Below are 16,433 nucleotides of genomic sequence, written 5' to 3'. Positions count from 1 at the left end.
AATATTTGATCATAGCTGGATCACAGACAGCTCTGAAAATCATCAGGGAGGTAGAAGACGTGGCGGTGAGGGCAGGAGAGTCGGCCATGTTTGAGTGTTACATGACAGGACCTCCAGACGTCGATGTTGACTGGCTGTCCAATGGGAAGCTGATCCAGCCGGCACTGCTCAACTGCAAGATGCATTTTGATGGCAGGAGGTGAGTTTGTAATCCTTTTAGAAACATTTATGGAAAGCATGTCTAACATCAAAGTTCTTTGCAAGTATTGAAAGGTGGAAAAACATTTTTAAAAGCTTGAAAAATACACCAAAGTAAGAATCTTGGCTTGGTCTAACTTGTGTACTTTCCACTGTCATGCTCTTAAAGGTGCCGCCTGCTGCTAAATTCAGTCCATGAGGATGATAGTGGAACATACACCTGCAAGCTGAGCACTGCCAAAGGTGAGCCACAGCTATCGCTGTAAACCAAGAGATCAACTGTCATGCTGGTGAAGTCACTAGCAGGATTGGTACTCCATGTAGCATGGTGAATTGGCCTGGAAGAGTTTTTCTTCCTCTGGGAGACCTGCAAGTCTCATCCAATATGTACAGGATTTTATTCCAGCTCTTTTAGATATGACACATAACAGGGTGCTGGTTTAGCCCAGTCAGTACTGCAGGCATTACACTGTTTACACTCATTTTTTATCACTTTTTACCCACTTTTTAACTGCTTTTCACAACTATTTACATTCAGTTTTACCACTTTAAACCTCTTGTTCTACCTTGCCTGCCCATTTTTTCCTGTTTAACCCACTTTGCAACTGTCAATGTTTTTTGTCATTTTTGAACTGTATTGTTATAACAAGTTATTGTTGGGGTCTGATATTGATTTATACCACTTTACTACCACTTTTTAACCACCTTTCACCACTGTTTCCTCTGATTTTTACCCCTTTTCCCCACTTTTACCTCTTTTTTTCACTTTAACCCTTTCTTACTACCTACTATCTAGCCATTTATGCAACTTTTTTGGGCATTGAAAAAAATCTTCTGCCTTTGTTTTTTTTGTTGTTGTTGTTGTTTTTTGCCTAGATTTTATAATTTTTCATCACCTTTAAACAGATTTTGACCATTTTCCAAATGTTTTTGTAACAGTTTTTTTTTTTTTTTGCCACTTTTGACCCCTTTTTTTGACTTTATCACTTTAAACCTCTCTTTACTACCTTATCTGGCCATTTTTTTTAACTTTTTGTCACTTTTAACCCATTTTTCTTTGACCACTTTGCCTAATCAGCCCCTTTTCATTACTTGTAAACAATTTTTTCACCACTATTCACCATATTCACCTCCCACCCATTTTTGCATTAATGTAACTAATTTTTGCTGCTGTTGTAGCTCCCTTTGTCACTACTTTTTTGCCAATTTGTTCCACTTTTAACACTTTTCCTATTATACTAACTGGCCATTTTTGGCACTTTTAACCCATATTCTAATATTTCTTTGCCCATTTTAGCCTGTTTAAACTATTTTTGCCATTCTAAAAGAAGATTCACCACTTTCCACCATTTTCCACCCTATTTTTGCATTTGTGTTACCAATTTTTGCCCTTTTCAAAATGTCTTTCACCATTCTTTTGCCAGTTTTCTTCCACTTTTAACTTTTTTTTTTTTCTTTACCTATTTTTATTACCTCATCTGGTCATTTTGTGACTCTTTGCCACTTGTAACCCATACTTCCATTTTCCTATTCCCATTTTTGCCTGTTTAATTATTTTTGCCAATTTTAAACATTTTTTTTCATCATTTTCCACCCATTTTTGCATCAATGTACTAATTTTTGCCTTTTTTTTAACCTCTTCTGATTTTTTTCTGCCAATTTTTCCACCATTAACTAATTTTTCCACTTTTTAATCCTTTCTTACTATGCTATCTGGCTTTTCTGTGCAACTTTTTGCAACTTTTAACCCATATTTCTATTTTTCTTTGTCCATTTTTGCCTGTTAAACCAATTTTTGCCTCTAACCCTAACCACTCCACACCCATTTTTCCATTTATGTAACCAATTTTTGTCTTTTTAACTTCTTTTAACATTTTTGACATTATTTTCCCCACTTTTGATTTACTTTTTTCCCGATTTTTGATACTTTTTTATTACTTTTCTGGCCATTTTAGCCGCTTTTGCCACTTTTAACCCATATTCTCATTTTCTCCACCCATTTTTGCACTGTTTGACAAATTTTCACCACTTTTTACTGTTTCTTGCCACTTTTTCACCATTTTCCATCCATTTTTTAATTTCTGTAACCAATCTTTGCATTTTTAACATTTTAAACCATTTTTTACCACTTATTGCCACTTTTAACCTATTTTTTCCAATTTTTTGCAACAATAGGATATTATCCTTATAGTTTAGTTCAGTGTGCCCTTCACATTTCTAACATTACCCTTTAAAGGTATTTCTGCTTTAAGAAAGGGAGTTTAACATTTGAGAAAGGCTATATTATACCAAAGCATAAATAAATATATTAAATTAATTGTTTTTTGCTTTGATAAGAGTAGTTATTATTCAGATTGAAATTAAAGAACGCTCTCCCCTTTTCCCCCCTTAAGGGTGGCCTTGATCCACAATGGAAAACATGTTAAAATATATAGATTTGATAGACAAAAATGTCCTAGGAAACTGACTTTAAAAGGATGTCTTGTTTTATTTTCAGAGGAGTTAACCTCAAGCGCAAAGCTAAAGGTCACCCCATCCAGGGAGCCTCTGTTCACCCGTAAACTGGACATCCTGGAGGTCATCGAAGGCCGTACCGCTCGCTTTGACTGCAAGGTGAGCGGATCGCCGGCTCCACGAGTCACATGGATGCACTTCGGTGAGTCTCTCCAGCCTTTGAATCTTACACATGCTCATTGAGATGCAGAGAAAACGCCAGCTTGATCGTTTTTTAATGTTCTTTCAGAGACGAGAGTGGAGGAGAGCGATAATGTTCGAATCCTCCAGGAGGGGGGTCGTCACTCTCTTGTCATCACTCATGTTAGCAGCGACACTGAAGGCTTCTACACGGCAGTCGCACAAAACATTTATGGAAAATCTGAATGCACCGCTGAGCTTTACATGCAAGAACCCAGAGCTGCTATTGCCTCTCACATGTAAGAATAGAATTTACGTGTGATTTTAAAGGGGGAAACTGTCTGGAGAAATTTAAGACGAGCCATTTCTGCTTATAAGTGAAAGAAAAAGTGCTCAAGGAGGAAAGGAAGCAATTTAAAGCACATAAAAAATAACAAAATGAACCCTCTCTTTTGTCTTCCACCCTCCAGGTCCAAGCTGGAGAAAATGCCATCCATCCCCGAGGAGCCTGAAATGCTGGAGAGCGAAGTGGAGAAAAGGACCATGCCGGATTTTGTCAAACCTCTGGCTGACGTGGAAGTGATCGAAGGCAAAGAGGCCGTGCTGAAATGCAAAGTGACGGGGCTGCCTTACCCGACCATCGGCTGGTACCACAACGGGAAACGGATAGAGAGCAGCGACGAGCGCAAAATGGCCCAGCGTAAGCACAGGAGCTGATCAGAGTTTTAAGAACATTTGAAGGTGAAGATTAGTGAATAAAAAACGTGTATGTCTGTTCTTCAGACAGGGATGTCCACAGTTTGGTTATTCGGAGTGCTTGTCACGCTCACGGAGGCGTCTATAAGGCCGTCATCTCTAATAAACTGGGCAAAGCCGCCTGCTACGCTCATCTATACGTCACAGGTAGAGAAGCTTAATATGTCACACTAGAGTTCAGAGAAGACTAATTGTTTGACTAAATTTGCGCTGATTTTGCATTTTCTGTCGACAGATATCATTCCTGACCCTCCTGATGGTCCTCCAGTGATTGAGGCAATCACAGGGAAAACTATCAGCCTGAGCTGGAAGAAACCAAAGAAGCTTGACTCTACATTTGGTAAGTTAATCATCTTTTACTGAGACAATATAACTTTTAAAGGGGATGTATTATGAAAAACTCACTTTTTCAGTGTTTTGCGAGTATAATTTGGTATCAAGAGAATCTACTGGCTACTGAATTCTCACAGCTGTCCATCACTATTTCTCTGAGAGATCTCTGGATGTTTCTGGTTTTGATCTGTAAGATTTGATACATAACAGGGTGCTGGTTTAGCTCAGCCAGTACTGCAGGCATTACATTCACAAAGGCTAAAGTCCTTGACAGCCCTGCCCACAGAATTAGCAGGGCCCCCTGATGAACCCAGAGACCTGGCCCTCAGCAGGTGTGATTTATTGATATCAATGCATGTGTGTAGCATTGGTGCTAGCATCCTGGCTAACAGTTTCCTCATTTTGGAGCTGTGTCAAGTTACTATTGGGTAGTGGTGTTGGTTCATGCCACTTTTTACCACTTTTTAACCGCTCTTCACCACTGTTTGCACTAATTTTTATCACTTTTAACTCTCTCTTAACCACTTTTCACCACTGTTTCCACTCATTTTTTATCACTTTTAACTCTCTTTTAACCACTTTTCACCACTGTTTCCACTCATTTTCTGCACTTTTAAGCTTTTTTTTTTTACAACTTTTCAGTTTACACTTATTTTACCACTTTTTACCCAGTTTTTAACCCCTTTTCACCATTATTTACACTCATTTTACCACTTTTAACTCTCTTTTAACTGCTTTTCACCACTGCTTACACTCAATTTTATAACTTTTAACTCTTTTTAACCACATTTCACCACTGTTTACACTATTTCAGCACATTTATAACACTTTATAACTGCTTTTTAGAACTGTTTGCACTCATATTTACCAATTTTTAACCTCTTTCACCACTGCTAACACTCATTTTTTACCACTTTTTGACCTCTTTTAACCGCTTTTCACCACAGTTTACACCTATTTTTACCACTTTTTAACAGCTTTTCACCACTGTTTACAGTCATTTTTACCACTTTTTTACCTATTTTTTCTACCTTATCTGGCATTTTTTTTCCTGTTTAACCCATTTTTTACACTGTCAATGTTTTTTGTCACTTTTGAACTGCTTTTCATCATTTTCCAACACTTTTTTTGCATATAAATGACAACTTTTTAGTACTTTTTAGTACTTAATCACTTCTAAACCTATTTAAACTGCTCTATATTGCCATTTTTGCAACCTTTGTCTGTTTAACCCAGTTCCCCACTTTTAAACAATTTTTCAACACTTTTCACCTTTTTCCTACCATTTTTGCATTTATGTGACAAATTTCTGCCTTTTTAAACCTCTTTTCCCCAAATTTTTATTAATTTTTAACCCTTTTTTACTACCTTATATGGCCATTTTTGCAACTTTTTTGCCACTTTTATCCCACTTTTAAATATATATTTTGCCTATGTTTTTCCTATTTAACCTATTTTTGCACCTGTTTGATTTTTTTGTCACTTTAAAGCTGCTTTTCAGTTTTCACCCATTTTTGACACTCTAACCCCTTTTTATACTTCTTTATCACTTCTTAACTCTTTTTTATTACTTTATCTGGCAATGTTTGCAACATTTTGCCACTTTTCACCATTTTCCATCTGGATTTGAATCTAGATGTTTCTTAACGGCATTTTAGCCGTGAATTAGTCACGCAAAAACCCCTGCTGATTAGTCAGGTGATAAAATTAGAGATAATCATTAAAAACAAAAGAAAATCCTGTGCATTTTGTTTCTGCCTCTATTGAGTAAGTAATCATTGTACGTGTTTGCAGATGCTGGCTCCTTGCTCTACGTGGTCCAGCAGCAGCCTCTGGGCTCGATCCAGTGGTCTGTTGTGGCGTCAAATCTAAGAGAGACCAACTACACCGTCACATCCTTGTCTAAAGGAGTCCGCTACGCCTTCAGAGTGCTGACGTCTACTGGGAAGACAACAAGCAAACCATCTCCATCCACTGACCTGGTCCAGCTGCTGGACAGAGGTAACTGCTACACCAGCCATTTTTAGAGTGAAATATGAGCTCTCTTCATTGTTTGATGGCATCTTTTCAATCTGCATTGCCTGTAGGACCGTATCTAAGGAAAGCACCGATCATTACGGACAAACCTGACGTTGTTTATGTGGTGGAGAATCAACCTGCGAGCATCACCATCACTCTGAACCACGTTCATGCAGTCGTGGCCTGGAAAAGGTTCGTTCTTCTGTCTCTTTTTGAAAAATGGCGTACTGTACTGTATTTCCTGAATACTGAAAGACAGGTTAAGTGCATCTTATGACTAATGTGTCTTTGTTTAAATGCTGGGACAGTTTGAAGAGCCGGCAGCTCATTTCAAACAAATGGCTGCAGAAGGATCCTCTCAGGAGTCAGAGCACTGCTGGTTTTTATCTCATTTTTATTCACTTCAGGGACTGTTTTATTAATGGAGATCAAGCTTGCCAGCATGCTTATCCAAAGCTCTACAGACCAGGAGTGAGAAGCACCACTGATTGAATGTTGCGTTCAAGGATTTCTGCAGAGCTTGGCTGATTCACACAATTATTGTGAATTTACAGGAAGAAAACCAAACACCCAGTCAGTAGAATTTGCAACAAGGTATGATGAACATTTTCAGTCATAAGCAATAGATAAATAGTTCCTATAAAAAGATTTTACCCCCTTGGATGGTTTACCCTTTTATTGATTTTATAAATCAATAAATCATTCTGTCTTATTCCGTTCCACGTCAGCATGGCTGGAGCCTATCCCAGCTGTCACTGGGCGGGAGGCAGGGTACACCCTGGACTGGTCGCCAGTCAATCGCTGACATATAGAGACAGACAACCAGGCATGCTCACATTCACACCTACGGGCAATTTAGAGTGATCAATTAACCTAATGGGCATGTTTTTGGTGGTGGGAGGAACCCACGCATGCACGGGGGGAACGTGCAAACTCAAACTCAAACAGAATGGCCCTGACTGGGAAGCGAACCAGCAACCTTCTTCAGCGCTAACCACTGTGCCATCATGCCACCCATTTTATGAATCAATCGCAGTCAATATAGTTTGGCTGTCTGTCTTTGCCTTTGTCAAGTTGTGGTTCCTAACCTGGGGTCCAGGCACCCCTGAGGGGTGTGGAAGATCTCAGGGGGGCCACTGTGGCTACATGTTTTTGAAAAGTTACTAGCCACTGAGCATTTCCACTAGCCACAGTTTTGTTGTTGGGAAACTATGTGTACATGCCAAATAGAGTATGTCTGGAATGAGATGAAACACATGCTCTGTTTCTCTCTTTCATGGATATTAAGTTTATAGTAATATTAAAACACTGGATGTAATTTTAACTTCATTCAAAAAATCTGAAATGCAGCAGGTTTTGACACTGATGAATTCAACCGGTCATAATGGCTAGTTGGAGTCAATCTGGTACCTGCCATGGCTGTGTAAATGTCAAGCCCTGCTTACCAGACACCAAACTTCAAATTTCAGGGTTTAAAAAGTCAGACATTAACAAGAAAAGCTTGACATTTCCAAGTTTAACAAGTCTTAAATATTGACACTAGAATCTCAAAATTGTCAATTTTTAAAACCTTAAATTTACAACAGTGTAAAGTAAAAAAAAACAAAAAAAAAAAACAAGAAAATTTGAAACAGTGATTGGATTTTCTACTGCATATTCTCAAAAATTGTATGTTTTGTTTCAAGTACATTTACAGCTTTAAAAGTGGAAAAAAGAAAAAAACATTATAATTAACGACTTTTTAGACTTATGATTTTTGAGGTTTTTTCGTAAAAAAGATGAGATCATCTTTATTATACACTGTTATAGTAATGGATAGTTTATACACTGATATTTTGTCAAGAACAAATGCAAGTAGGCCTTTTATGTTGGGAGGTTTTCAATGAAAAAAATTAAAGTTGATGTTTGATTTTTCCAAGTGGGTCCTGGGGGGGCTTAGCTCTTCCTAGATATGACTGGGGGCCTGAAAGAAAAAAGATTGGGAACTGCCGGTCTGGTCTCTGATTGTAGTAGAAAGACACTTATGTCTCGAAGGTAAAGTCACATTTAATCAGTATTGCTTGCTACCATTGCACCATGAAGACAAAAGAACACTCCAAGCAGCTCAACCACTGTTGAAGAAAATTCATTAAATTTGTACTACAGTTCACCAAAAGCCATGTGGGAGACTCCATGGTCAAGTGGGAGAAAATTTTTTGGTCTGATGAGACCCCAATGGTGCTTTTTGGCCATTGGACAAGATGACAAACACTAAACATTACCACGAACACACCATACCCACTTAGAAGCACAGTGGTGGGAGCATCATGCTGCAGGGGTGCTTCTTGGCAGCTGGCCCTGGAAGGCTTGTAACCTTAGAGGTCGGTCTTATTCAGTCAGAAATGGTTTAAAGACAACAAGAAGAATGTTTTGGATAAGTCTGAAACAGCAGGAGGTCCATCCACAATTGTGATATTGCTGAGTTTCTGAAATCCAAATGAAATTTGATGAACCTCCCATAGCCATAGACTTAAATTCATTCTGAGCTGTGGCAACCTCCCTCCAAGATGGCTCCCACAAGGATGTATTGCCACAAGTTTTCAAACAACAGAAAGATACTGTATCTATTTGTTTCCTCAACCAACATTTCAAAACTTGAGAGAAATGTTGTTTACCATAAAGCAAAGAAAAGAAAATTAATTCAAACACAAACCCATAAACAGTAGAACCAGAGAGAAAACAGATGCTTCTGTGCAGCTCTATATGACAACATCTTAAGGCCAATTTTACTTTTATATTCAAGTGAGGGATAAAACAGCCCAGATCTTAGTTTCCCATCTGTTTCCCTAACTGCGATATACTTCCTCTTCTGTCCCCAGGAGAGGCGTGGTGCTGGCCAACAAACCGGGCGTGTTCGAGATGAGTATGCCAGATGACGACCAGCACACCCTGAAGCTCCAGCGGGTCAAAAGCACAGACATCGGTCAGCTGGTGGTCACGGCCAGCAACCAGTTTGGCAGCGACCTGTGCACGCTGCAGCTCGCCATGGCAGGTCAGTGCAGTTCAGGCAGAGCAGCACACGTTAAATTTAGAGTTTCTGCTTGAATCCAAAGAACTTACTACTTACTCCTGGCAGCAGCTGACGCCAGCATGGAGGAGATGTTTGTAATTTAAGTTTGGCTATTTTGAAGTACGATATCATGACCTTTGAATAGCTGTGGGTGGAAATTACTTTGAAATGACTTAACTTTCTTTTCATTCTTGGTTGGGACTGATGTCTTTCTACATTATTTTGAAAGGTCAGAGTCCTCAGGGGCTTTTGCATCTTGTAAGAATGTAACCAAATGAGAATTTTTCTTGTAGCTTTTCACAGCAAGTAGAGGAAACTACTGACAAAGCAGCTAAAATTAGCATAATAATGCATAAAACTGGTATAAATTGGATCTTAGCATGCAAGAACTGTAGAGAAAGGATCTCATTCTACTACCCAGATATGTTTTAGCTGCTTTATGATTGACTAATATTACATGAGGTTTGCTATTGTTCTAAAATGTTCAAGATTATACACTATCAGACATCAGTTTCATGCCGTTGACTAACATAGCCATTCTATATCCATATACATAGTATTTATAGGAAAGGCTAGCATGTTTGTATCATTTCTTATCAAAATATATGCAGCCACTAGCATATAAACCAATGAAAATGTGTTAATATTCATTTTCATATAAGTAAATGGCATAGATAACAAGGTTACACAGTGAACATTAGCCCAAATTGACAGTTAGTTACACCAATTACAATTAGATTTGTCCTGCTCCGTCTGACAGCAGGATCAAATATCCTGGACTGTTTCAGTGCCGCCAACCAAAATATCTCAATGTGCCAAACACAGTGTTTTATTGTACAGAAGCATAAACAATTTACAGACAAATAGTTTTAAAATTACATATCATCTCGACAAACATTTCATTTTGAACTCACCACTGCTACTCAAATACTCACAAGGTATTTTTTTAGACAAAACAATATCGATGGGAATAGCAGCAGACAAAAATGTATAATTCACCAATGACTGATTTCATTTTTTAAACATCTGTTTTATTCTAAAATGGCTCATGCCAAGTTCCTTCCACTTCCACATTGTATTGTTGCTGATAAAAAGTTTATTTAAGGATACACGGTAATGACTGACTTTGGTGGAAAGAGGGGAAAAAAGGGAGAGGGAAATAGTGCCAGTTTAACCCCTGGTTTCATTTGGTGTTCAAATGCCATTTTTACAGCTAAAAGCCATGTAAGAAATGTAACTATTCTTTAATGGGTTTGCTCCGGCGTTTTTAAAATGTGCTAGAGGTTGTTTGCAGATGACGTCACGTAACAGTGAAGAAGTCTAAATGGGGGCCAGGAAGTGAACTCTGGATAGAGAAGCACTATCAAAATGCTACAGTTCAAATTGCAGGAAAAAACAATCTTAAGCCTCTGAATTTGAAAGCAAAAGTGTAGAAGTGTGACATACCGGTCCTCTTTGGAAACTTTGGGTTTGATTTGCTCAGTTTGTCTTCTAAAGTAGTGGTTGCATGTGTACAAAAAGGGTACATAGATGAGCATGTGTACAAAAAGGGTACATAGATGAGCATGTGTACAAAAAGGGTACATGGATGAGCATGTGTACAAAAAGGGTACATAGATGAGCATGTGTACAAAAAGGGTACATAGATGAGCATGTGTACAAAAAGGGTACATGGATGAGCATGTGTACAAAAAGGGTACATAGATGAGCATGTGTACAAAAAGGGTACATGGATGAGCATGTGTACAAAAAGGGTACATAAATGAGCATGTGTACAAAAAAGGTACATAGATGGGCATGTGTACAAAAAGGGTACATAAATGAGCATGTGTACAAAAAAGGTACACAGATGGGCATGTGTACAAAAAGGGTACATAGATGGGCATGTGTACAAAAAGGGTACATAAATGAGCATGTGTACAAAAAGGGTACATAGATGATCTATGTCAGACAACACTCGCATTCGGTCTGTTTCTACCAAATGATCAGCTTTGGTTTAGCTTAGATTATCCATATTTGATCGTCTAATCTTTCTGTGTCATCCACAGTGCCTCCAAAGTTTGAGTCCATCATGGAGGATGTTGACGTGAACATTGGAGAGACGTCCCGCCTCGCTGTAGAGGTTGAAGGGAAACCAGACCCTGATATTCTGTGGTACAAGGTATGAGGTCACTTTTGCAGTATGCAGAAAGACTAAAATACCAGTAAAATTGCGAAATTACTGCCATTATCTGCAACCGTTTGAATCTTTTATGGTTCCATTTCAGGATGATGTCCTTCTCACTGAGAGCAGCCACTTCACCTTCGTGTACGATGACCCTGAATATTCCCTTGTCGTCCTGAATGCTCGCCCTGAACACTCGGGCGTGTACACCTGCACTGCGAAGAACCTGGCCGGCTCCAACTCCTGCAAAGCTGAACTCACGGTGCACACAGGTCTGCAGCATCAAAATACATCAATACTGTCTCCATGCATGAGTTATAATACTCTAAATTATGAAAGAAGGATCAATGCTTTGATCATACACTGAATTATTTAGGATATTTCCTGGTAAATTATGCACAAACATGCTCCTTTCTTCATTTTCAGCCAATTGAGTTTAGGTTTTATCAGTTTCCTGATGTACTACGCTTCATAAAAGCGAGTTGTTGTTGAAAATTACGCCTCTAAATCTACAACATATGGGCGGGACCACGAGGCGTTCAGAGACTACAATATGAAACCATCTGTCTCTATGCTGGCTCACATTTACAGCCAAACACAGGCTCATAAAACGCCTCTGTCGGTCCCTGCAGAGCCACAAGAAGCAGCCGAGCCAATGGAAGATGAGGGAACCATCCTGAGGAAGATGAGGCGCTTGACGGATTATTATGATCTCCACAAAGAGATAGGGAGGTGAGTCTGTGTGCATCTCGTCACTCAGCGAGTACATCAGCGCTAATGGCCGTTTGAGCGCCGAGGGGTCGGGCTGTAGGAGGGACTCGAGCTGCACCTGCTGATCGACAGCAGACGAGAGATGAGTCACCAGGCGGAGAGGAGGAAATACATCAGACGGCAGATGATTGTTTTGGTTTAACACAGCAGACTGACTGAGAATTTAAGAGCAAATGGGAGAGAAAAAACAAGCAGACGGGAAAATCTGTCAGCGCTTCGTGGTTATGAAACCTTCCAAGAAACTCAAATGAAAATGTTTAACATATCAACAAAGCCTTAAAGTAAATGACGGCTCATTTTTACTTAAGTGACACCTCTAATACTGATTTGGATGCTTCATTTTGGTACCCCTTACCAAATAAAGGCCCAAAAAGTTACAGTTTCCTTTTCTTAACCTGTATTTTTCATCTTTTAAACATATTTTTACAGCATACAGCAAAATCATTTCTCTTGAGCTCATCTGGTAAAGTAAGCTCCCAGATTTGTCCTAAACTCTCGTACTTTCTGATAGTTTCTGTCTGGCTGCTTGCAACCATCTCTGGATGTTACATTAGGAGGGTTGACTGGGACAATAGAGCACACTGCTTAGCCCCTGTAAACAAAGAGCTGAGGCTGAGTTATTTAAAGAAATTCTGTTTTATTTGCCAATAATGAAAAAATGTTACATAACAGGGGTGTCAAACTCAAGGCCAAATACGGCCCGTGACAAAGTTATACCCGGCCCACGAGATTATATCATGTTTTTATTATAAATGGCCAACAAGTATGCAGTCTGCAGATTTCCTCCAGTATAAACATGTAAATTTAACCTTGATGATTTAAAATAGCCTTTAAAAAGAGTAAAAATAGTTACATATGTAGTCAGTAATGTAGGAAAAGAAGTTTATTAGTGTTTTCATATTTTCAATTTTTGCTTCTCACAATTACAACTCAAACTTATGATTTTGACTTTTTATTTCATATTTTTTATCTTTTATAGCCACAATTTTAAATCATAAATCACATTTAGACTTTTTGAACTAATGATTTAGAATTTTATGTCAAATTTTGACCTTTTCAACTCCTAAATTTGACTTTTATTCCCATATTTTGACCTTTTAGACTTGCAATTTCAAATTAAAACTCATATTTTGACCTCATGCTTTATCATTTATTTCATATTTGAGAGCTTTTCAACACATGATTTTGAATTTCCTCCCATATTTTGACCTTTTAAACTGCTAATTTTGACTTTTAATCCCATACTCTGACCTTTTAGACTCACATTTTTAAAATTGATCTCATATTTGAACCATTAAAACTCGTGATTTTGAATTTTATTTCTATTTTTTTCCTTTCAAATATACAGTTTTAAATTATAAGTCATATTTTTACCTTTTGAACTCATGAGTTTGAATTTTAACTCATATTTTGAGCTTTTTCAAGTCCTAACTTTGACTTTTATTCCCATACACTGACCTTTCAGAATCCAAACTTAAGATTTAAAAATTAAACTCATATTTTGGCCGGTAAAACTTCTAACTTTGACTTTAAATCCCATAATATGACATTTTAAACTCACAACCCAAAATTTAAACTCATATTTTAGACTTTTAAAGTCATGATTTTGAGTTTTATCTCATATTTTCGTCACTGTAAGTTCATGATTTCAACTTTTATTTTCTATTTTAGACTTTTAAATTCATGATTTTGAATTTTGTCTCACATTTTCACCTTAAAAACATATGACTATGACTGTCTGCCTTATATATTTTCCTTTAAAAACATTATCTTGACTTTGAAATTTGTGTTTGGACCTTTTGAACTAATAAGTTTTACTTTTATCTCAGATTTTGAACCTTTAAACTTAATATTTTGGCTTTTAATTTATCTCAAAATCATTTATCATAAGTGCTAAGTTTTTTTCCCATAATTCATTGCTGGTGAGAATGAAGTTGACAGTTTAAGGGTAAATGTTGACCCTGTTAGACCCTCAGGTTTGTCCTGAATTCAGACTCTGGCTTCTGCTTTGATTGAGTTTGTTCTATAAGCTTAAAGCTCCACTTTGTTGCTTTTTTCAGCTTCGTGATTTTCTTCCGGCTGAAAGCTCCATAAAGCTGTATTGTATCTTTTCCTGTAACAAGGTCCATCCTGCTCATTTGATCCTGAAAAATGTATGAAATTACAGTCAACTGTACAGGAAAATGACGCCTAACTCAGAATGAACAAACAGATATCACTCAGTTTGTTTTTGCGTATTGAACTGTGATTGTCTCCTCTCAGGGGAGCCTTCTCTTATGTGAAGAGGGTGACTCAGAAAAAAGGAAAGGACGACTTCGCTGCCAAGTTCATCTCCGCCCGAGGGAAGAGGAAAGCTGTGGCCCTCCGAGAGATGGACCTGCTGTCTGAGCTGGACAATGAGAGGATTCTCTATTTCCACGATGCCTTTGAGAAGAAGAACGTGGTGGTGATCATCACAGAGCTGTATCCTTCCACAGGCACAGACAATAGAATCTAAAACATGATGGCATCTTTAATTCAGTCGCCATCTTTGCCTCAGTCTTGTTTCAGATTTCTTCTGCTTCATGGTGGAACAAAAGTGCACTCAAATGAATCTCAAGGACACTAAAGATCCACAGCATTAATCCTAATGTCTTCTGCAAACCCCTGGAGGCATGAATGGAGTGCAGCATCGCTTTTTCTCTCTGACTCATCCCCGATGAGTGGAATTAGCCCGAGATGGGGATGTGTGGGAGTTTTTCTGCTCATTTATAATTCATTCCTCATGCACCTACCTTCCTACCTACTGCCTGGACTCTGCAGGCAAGTAACAGCTTTTTTATTTTTCCTTAACTGCTGTACGAAGATGTCACGAGGAGCTGCTGGAGAGGATGGCCAAAAAAACAACAGTGAAGGAAGTGGAGGTTTGTTGTGCTTCTGCTGACTGCACTGCGCTAACATTATGTAACATGACTTTTTCAATCCACTCCTTTCTGTTCCTCTAAAGATCCGTTCCAGTGTGCAGCAGGTTCTTGAAGGTCTTCGTTATCTGCACCAGAAAAACATTGCCCACCTTGATATAAAGGTATCCCTCTCTCCTACCAATGATGTTTAACCCTATTTGTTCCCATGTTTTAACCTGAGTTGCTGCTTTTACCACTTTAGCCAGAAAACATCCTGATGGCAGCTCCTGCAAGCGACCAGATCCGCATTTGCGACTTTGGCAATGCAATGAAACTGCAGAAATCAGAGGAGTTTTACTGCAAATACGGCACGCCAGAATACGTTGCACCAGAGATTGTTAATCAAACTCCAGTCTCCACAGCAACAGACATATGGTGAGCCACCTGTTCCTGCAGTCGCTGTCTTCTTATCTGCAGAAAAATAATATTTCAGTCCTGTCACTCATCCTCTCTCTCTCCCACAGGCCCGTTGGTGTCATCACTTACCTCTGGTAGGTTTGTTAACACGATATTTCACTCAGATTATATGTTTTATACTTTTAAGATTTGTTTATGCAATTTTGAAGCATCAGCTACTCAACTTTTTAAACATTGATTCCAAAAAAGTTGAGACGCTGTGTAAATGTGAATAAAAAAAGATATCTGAATCTCTTTCAACATATATTCAGTCAGAGAAAAGATGTTGAACTCAAGCAGGCAGTGATCATCAACTGGCAGACCAGGGGCCACGTTAGGCTCTGTACACTTTTTGTGTACACTCATCACCCTCGTGACCAAAAATGCCCCATTGAATCCCATTAAAATCACATTTTTTGATCCCTTAACCATTACAGTAAAAAAAAAAACATTCATTGTTTGATATCAGGCCTTAATTTAGCAGTAATTGAGTCAAATTTGCAGTTTTTCCTATTCATCACCAAATGTCAGCCATTTTCCTATACTTAGCCTAAAGGAAAATTGCATGATTTTTCCTGGTTTCAAATTTCCTAGTAATGAGAGATTTAAAGAGTTTACATGGGTGTTTGTGAAGATTATTTTATTTTTGTGTTTTTCCACATCAAAACAAAGGGATTTTATGCCTTTACACTTGCATTTAATGGGTTAAATTCCTTAAAATTCATCAGAATGTGATATTTTTCAACAGGTTTCATGTTGATGAAAAATTAGTATGGGGTCCATATTCGGACACGAAGAGTCTGAGTGTAACAATTTTGAAAAATGTGAAAAAATAACATAAATATCAAAGTTTCTGCTCATCATTGACATATGCAAGGATGTGATGTCATTTTTAAGGAAATCCAATTTGTATGTAGTTTAAGGAAATTATTTAATTTTCTGAGTTTTTCCACACAAAACGGGGGGGCTTTATGCCTTTAAACTAGCATTTTAAGGATTAAATTCCTGAATATTCATCAGAATTTGATATTTATCTTTAGGTCACATGTTGATGAATAAATTAATGCAAAAACGTGGGGAAAAAATGTTCATGTATTTTGTTATTACTGCTATTCATGTGTGGTGTCCACTTTTGGACACCAAGATGCTGTGTGTAACATCTGTTTAGGAT

General features: G+C 38.1%; 1 protein-coding gene across 7 annotated transcripts in view; it reads left to right on the top strand.

Annotated features, from left to right (window-relative positions):
• The window catches only part of spega (striated muscle enriched protein kinase a), an 88,272-nt gene that overhangs the window by 54,789 nt on the left and 17,050 nt on the right, over window positions 1-16,433 (top strand). For all 7 annotated transcript variants that reach the window (XM_041781645.1, XM_041781643.1, XM_041781644.1 and 4 more), the window contains 18 exons: window positions 16-199; window positions 368-441; window positions 2,696-2,854; window positions 2,942-3,131; window positions 3,303-3,532; window positions 3,616-3,735; window positions 3,824-3,928; window positions 5,716-5,922; window positions 6,009-6,132; window positions 8,799-8,971; window positions 11,038-11,150; window positions 11,257-11,425; window positions 11,786-11,885; window positions 14,187-14,387; window positions 14,770-14,827; window positions 14,911-14,988; window positions 15,069-15,241; window positions 15,331-15,357. In XM_041781645.1, the coding sequence (XP_041637579.1) occupies window positions 16-199; window positions 368-441; window positions 2,696-2,854; window positions 2,942-3,131; window positions 3,303-3,532; window positions 3,616-3,735; window positions 3,824-3,928; window positions 5,716-5,922; window positions 6,009-6,132; window positions 8,799-8,971; window positions 11,038-11,150; window positions 11,257-11,425; window positions 11,786-11,885; window positions 14,187-14,387; window positions 14,770-14,827; window positions 14,911-14,988; window positions 15,069-15,241; window positions 15,331-15,357 (2,485 nt within the window). The remainder of the gene's footprint in view (window positions 1-15; window positions 200-367; window positions 442-2,695; window positions 2,855-2,941; window positions 3,132-3,302; window positions 3,533-3,615; window positions 3,736-3,823; window positions 3,929-5,715; window positions 5,923-6,008; window positions 6,133-8,798; window positions 8,972-11,037; window positions 11,151-11,256; window positions 11,426-11,785; window positions 11,886-14,186; window positions 14,388-14,769; window positions 14,828-14,910; window positions 14,989-15,068; window positions 15,242-15,330; window positions 15,358-16,433) is intronic.

The sequence above is a fragment of the Cheilinus undulatus genome, linkage group 24 (genome assembly GCF_018320785.1).
Source record: "Cheilinus undulatus linkage group 24, ASM1832078v1, whole genome shotgun sequence".
Lineage (NCBI taxonomy): Eukaryota > Metazoa > Chordata > Actinopteri > Labriformes > Labridae > Cheilinus > Cheilinus undulatus.
This window is presented reverse-complemented; position numbering and strand designations above follow the sequence as displayed.